The sequence below is a fragment of the Cebus imitator genome, unplaced genomic scaffold, assembly GCF_001604975.1.
Source record: "Cebus imitator isolate Cc_AM_T3 unplaced genomic scaffold, Cebus_imitator-1.0 Scaffold92, whole genome shotgun sequence".
NCBI lineage: Eukaryota > Metazoa > Chordata > Mammalia > Primates > Cebidae > Cebus > Cebus imitator.
The window spans coordinates 9,192,125-9,197,657 of record NW_016107407.1 but is presented as its reverse complement, the minus strand read 5'-3'; the positions used below and the strand labels follow the sequence as shown (position 1 = coordinate 9,197,657).

The 5,533-nt window shown below is 43.0% G+C and overlaps 1 protein-coding gene across 4 annotated transcripts in view; it reads left to right on the top strand.

The window, feature by feature from the left end:
* Positions 1-5,533, top strand: part of PDSS1 (decaprenyl diphosphate synthase subunit 1) — a 53,032-nt gene that overhangs the window by 25,239 nt on the left and 22,260 nt on the right. For 3 of the 4 annotated variants that reach the window (XM_017535505.2, XM_017535508.2, XM_017535506.2), the window contains 3 exons: positions 740-881; positions 4,522-4,633; positions 4,727-4,836. In XM_017535505.2, coding sequence (XP_017390994.1) covers positions 740-881; positions 4,522-4,633; positions 4,727-4,836 — 364 coding nt within the window. Of the gene's footprint in view, positions 1-656; positions 882-4,521; positions 4,634-4,726; positions 4,837-5,533 lie in introns of all 4 variants that reach the window. The other variant, XM_017535512.2, reaches the window with a different exon arrangement.

Here is a 5,533-nt window from a genome sequence, read left to right as displayed (position 1 = left end):
GCTTTGAATATTGAGACAGTTGAGTCTTTAAAATACCTTTTTAAAAAAATGCTTCTCGCCGGGCAAGGTGGCTCACACCTGTAATCTCAGCACTTTGGGAGGCTCACGGGTCACCTGAGGTTGGGAGTTCGAGACCAGCCTGACCAATGTGGAGAAACCCTGTCTCTACTAAAAATACAAAATTAACTGGGCATGGCGGTGCATGCCTGTAATCCCAGCTACTTGAGAGGCTGTGGCAGGAGAATCTCTTGAACGCAGGAGGTGGAGGCTGTAGTGAGACGAGATCGGGCCATTGCACTCCAGCCTCGGCAACAAGAGCAAAACTAGGTCTCAAAAAAAAAAAAAAAAAAAAAAAAGCTTCTCACTTATCTTCCCTATGCACCCCAAAATGTATAAACTTGTAAACTTAACACCTGACCAAGAACATTGCTATAAAGATGATTCTTCAGCCCAATAAGATCAGCCAGACTTCTGATCATTTACCTTTTTTGGGGTTAATTGTACAATTTCTACTTCTTTAATGTGGAATTCATAAAATGTCATGCCAGGGTTTCTCACGCATTTGTAAAATGTTCTTCAAATGATAGAAATGGCTCTGTCATGAAGCCAGAGTTTTTACACAGTTTCTCTTAGAGAAATAACATTCTTTATCCTAGATCCGATGTCCAGTTTTCAAAAGCTGATTGCTGAGAAGGTTCTAGGCGACGTCTGTTAAAAAGCATTGCTTTCTGTTAATTAGACACGTGCAAGCCAGCCAGCGCACCATAGCCTTAATTGCAGAAATGATCCACACTGCTAGTCTCGTTCATGATGACATTATTGACGATGCAAGTTCTCGAAGAGGAAAACACACAGTTAATAAGATCTGGGGTGAAAAGAAGGTACGTCTTTTTGGTTTTTTAAAGTCTCTCTTACCAAATCACATGCTTTTTGGACCACAGTTGTTTTTCAGCTTTGTCTCATTAATAAGTAAAATATGCTTGCTTAAATGTAATGTGGTCTTCCAAATTTCAAAAAGGTATTCATGTCTTATCTATATTATAGGTACTTGATAAATTAGTAATAGAAAATGCCATAGAAACATAAACTTAGTATTTCTTATTAAATTTCTTTGGTTATAAGGAAAGGGATTTTCATGGGTCTCCAAAAATGTATTTCTTAAGGAATCATACATTTTACTTTTGAGGTTAGATTACCCAGATTCAGTTTAATTTTTTAAAATTTGCTTAATTGAGTGCTTCATGTAAATGTCAAAGCAAAAAAAAATAAAAAGGAAATGTCAGAGAGATACTCTTCTACCATGAAAATTTTATCTTTTGAAATGGAAGTTCTGTAATTGGGTTTGGTTCATATATGTATACATTAAAGCATATTTCTGTATTGCTAGCATGGGGAATATGGGAAGCAGGGACTTTGGTTTGAGGATGCAGAGATCTTGGGTTAAAGGATGAGAATAGAGTTGAACAGATGAGAATAAAAATGCTCAGGCCTTGGAGAGCAGGCACCCATCACCATCACCACACATGTGCCTCTACTGAAGAGCAAACAAAAAGTTTGTGCAGGCCGGACGCCGTGTCTCACGCCTGTAATCCCAGCACTTTGGGAGGCTGAAGCGGGCGGATCACCTGAGGTCAGGAGTTTAAGACCAGCCTGGCCACCATAGTGAAACCCCATCTCTACTAAAAATACAAAAATTAGCCAGGCATCATGGTGCACACCTATAACCCAGCACTTTGGGAGGCTGAGGGAGATGGATAACTGGAGGCCACGAGCTCGAGACCAGCCTGGCCAACAGGGTGAAACCCTGTCTCTACTGGAAAAAACACAAAAATTAGCCAGGTATGGTGCCATGTGCCTGTAACCCCAGCTACTCAGGAGGCTTAGGCAGGAGAATCGCTTGAACCTGAGAGAGGGAGATTGTAGTGAGCTGAGATCACACCATTGCAGTCCAGACTGGATATCAGAGTGAGACTTCGTTTCAAAAAAAATAATAAGTTTGTGCAAATATAACTGCCCCACCCTCACCTCTTTTTCTCTCTCACAGATCTATAGTATCCCTGGTCCCTTCCTATTTAATTCTCCTCATTAAAAAAAGAAATATGTATGTTCATTGCTATCTTCACATGCTGATTTTATTTGACCATAAATGACTTTGTTTTGAAATCAAGTCCTGCAGTTTCATTTACATGCCTTTTATTTCAAATTTTAGACTAAAAGGTTTTATGTCCTGTTGACTGAACTATATACCTCAGAGAGTTAGCCAAAAAAGCAGATGGTGTTTTGGTTTGGAGAGGACGTGGGTAGCTCTGTGACCCGTCCCTGCAATCAGCTGTGTCTGTTTTCAGGCAGGGCCAGTCCTAAAGCCTTATTTGGAGCCTTGGTTTGGGGAGGAGGATCAAGAGAACAAATGAAGGTCTTCTCCTCGGCTAGCCCCCGTGTGTCTGCCTCCGCTGTTGGGGGCCTCTTTCTGAGAGCAGGTCAAGGACATGTGTGCTGCCCTCACCTGCATCTTCCAGCTGTGACAGCCATCTGCTCAGCCCAGGGCTACCTGCCAGGTTCCTCCCTGACGCACAGCTGCTGTGTCACCAGGACAAAAACCCACACACACAGTGCCCTCCTGGTGAGCCCTTGTGAGGCCTGGCCTGGGCTTCCTAGCACGCACTTCCTTTAACTCCCACCCCTGACCTTCCACAGTCCATGTCATGCTGGACCTTTTGGCCTCTAGGATATCCCCAGCCCGGAGAAGAAAAAAGTAAAGGCCAATGGATCCCAAGCCCTGAGCTGCTAACGATGTAGGGGCTGGGTGGGGGAATGTAAGTGTGTACATATATATCATAATTTGTAAAATGACTTTATAAGCATATACTTACATCAGGGAATCTTACATTATATATACTATATAAAGTGGTGATTAATTGGTAAACACACTGAACGTCACTGTTTTAGATACTAAAGAAGTAAGACAATAAGGATCTAAAAGGTTATGTTAAAAATTCTGTGAACTCTAGCCTTTATGACTAATTACTATAGAATATAACACTTATGGCCAGGCGTGATGGCTCATGCCTGTAGTCATAGCACTTTGGGAGGCCAAGGCAGCTGGATCACTTGAGGCCAGGAGTTCAAGACCAGCCTGGCCAACATAATGAAACCCCATCTCTAGTAAAAAGATAAAAATTACTGGGCATGGTGGTGCATGCCTGGAGTCCCAGCTACTCAAGAGGCTGAGGTGGGAGGATTGCCTGAACCGGGCAGAGGCTGCAGTGAGCCGAGATTGTGCCACTGCACTCCAGCCTGGGCAACAGAGCAAGACTCTGTCTCAAAAAAAAAAAAAAAGAAACGTATGTATCTTTAAATATGCAAATTAATATATATAGTTTGATTATAATTCAACTATTTATGCAGTAATTTGTAACTAGTTGCTAATACAGTGTAGATGTCCATCACAATCGGAAGAAGATTGGAAAGATGTTGATTATTTAGTGTTCAGTGGAAAAAATTTTTTTTGCCTAGGAATGAGTGGCAGTGTCATATAGTACAAAAAGCATTTCACTTTGAGCCAAAATTCCTTGGTTTAGTTTTCATTGAAAATAACACATATCGTGCCATGCTCTGGGGTGTGCTCAGTACTAGCTGAGATGATTCCTAGTCCGAGCTCTACCCTCCCCACCCCACCCCACCCCACCCCACCCTCCCCACTGCCCTGGGAGCTTAGAGACTAGAGCATTCCTGACTGGTATGCAAGGTGTGTTGGTCGCAGAGTGTGCATGGGTGTTGTACTCGCACAAAAGGAAGGCATCTGACCAGACTGAGGGATCGGGGTGGGTAGAGGGACTTCTTGGAGGTGGCATCTGACCTCATTAGGCAAATAAGTCCACTCAGTGAAGAAGGGGGCGGAACTTTTTGAGCAGAAGGACCAGTAAGTGGAAAGGCACAAGAGAAGAATGAACATCCAGTGTAGCAAAACTGAAGGCAGCTGCATTTCGGTGGGGCTGGCAGGTGAAGCTTGTGAGGGGAAGCTGCCCACCCTCTCCAGGCGTTGATTTCTTCAGCTGTCAGCTGGGGAGATGGACATGGTCATCTCTGAGAGCCAGTCTAGTTCAAACACTGTTCCAAATCTGTAACTGATTATTATGAACTGGAAAGTGACATGGTCATCTCCGAGAGCCAGTCCAGTTCAAACACGGTCTCAAATTTGTAACTGATTATTACGAACTGGAAAGTGACATAGTCATCTTTGAGAGCCAGTCCAGTCACAAACACTGCCTCAAATCCGTAACCCATCATTATGAACTGGGAAGTGACATGGTCATCTCTGAGAGCCAGTCCAGTTCAAACACTGTCCCAAATCTGTAACTGATTGTTAGACTGCTGAGGAAGAGGAAGGTTAAAAAAAAAAAAAACCCTGCATCCAAGATGAGCCCCCCTTCCACGAAGATCGCTTCCAGTCAGTTTCGTCATTGCCTCTATTGCTCTCATACTTTTTTCTGAACATTGTGTTTTCCCCCTGTCTTTTTCTAGGCTGTTCTTGCTGGAGATTTAATTCTTTCTGCAGCATCTATAGCTCTGGCACGAATTGGAAATACAACTGTTATATCTATTTTAACCCAAGTTATTGAAGATTTGGTGCGTGGTACGTTGATTCTCATTTTTCTTTGTTATTCAATCCTGGTGTTTAGCCAGGCAATAAAGCTACCTCTTGAATGACCCCTTTCCTTCTTTATAGGTGAATTTCTTCAGCTTGGGTCAAAAGAAAATGAGAATGAAAGATTTGCACACTACCTTGAAAAGACCTTTAAGAAGACCGCAAGCCTGATAGCCAACAGTTGTAAAGCAGTATGTACGTTCTGTCTTTCTTCAAGTTAAAGCCTCATGCTCTTTTTTGGGAGCTAATTCTCCTAGAAAATATTTCGGTGAAGAATCATAAAATAGTACCCCAAAATCCCAAGAGGTTAATGAGGAAAAGAATGACATCCCCAAACAATAGAGGACTTCTGCTGTGTTTTCACTGTTGCCATCTTCTTTTGGTATGCAGGTGTTGACTTTTCATCTTTTCTTCCCAAGAACTGAACCAAATAAGCCTTCCCACACCTTCCCCAATCTAATTGCCAAACAGTGTATCATTCTGAACAATTTATTATAAATAATTTCTCTAATGGTGGTTGTCACACACACTGTTTCTGACACTTCACCTTTTAAAAATGAAGTGCTCTGTTCTTAAATATATTTACCCAGGGCCGGGCGCGGTGGCTCACGCCTGTAATCCCAGCACTTTGGGAGGCCAGAGTGGGTGGATCATAAGGTCAAGAGATCAAGACCATCCTGGCCAACATGGTGAAACCCCGTCTCTACTAAAAATACAAAAATTAGCTGGGCATGGTGGCGGGCGCCTGCAGTCCCAGCTACTCAGGAGGTTGAGGCAGGTGAATTGCTTGAACCTGGGAGGCGGAGGTTGCAGTGAGCCAAGATGGTGCCACTGCACTCCAGCCTGGCGCCTGGTGACAGAGTGAGACTCTGTCTTTTTAAAAAAAAA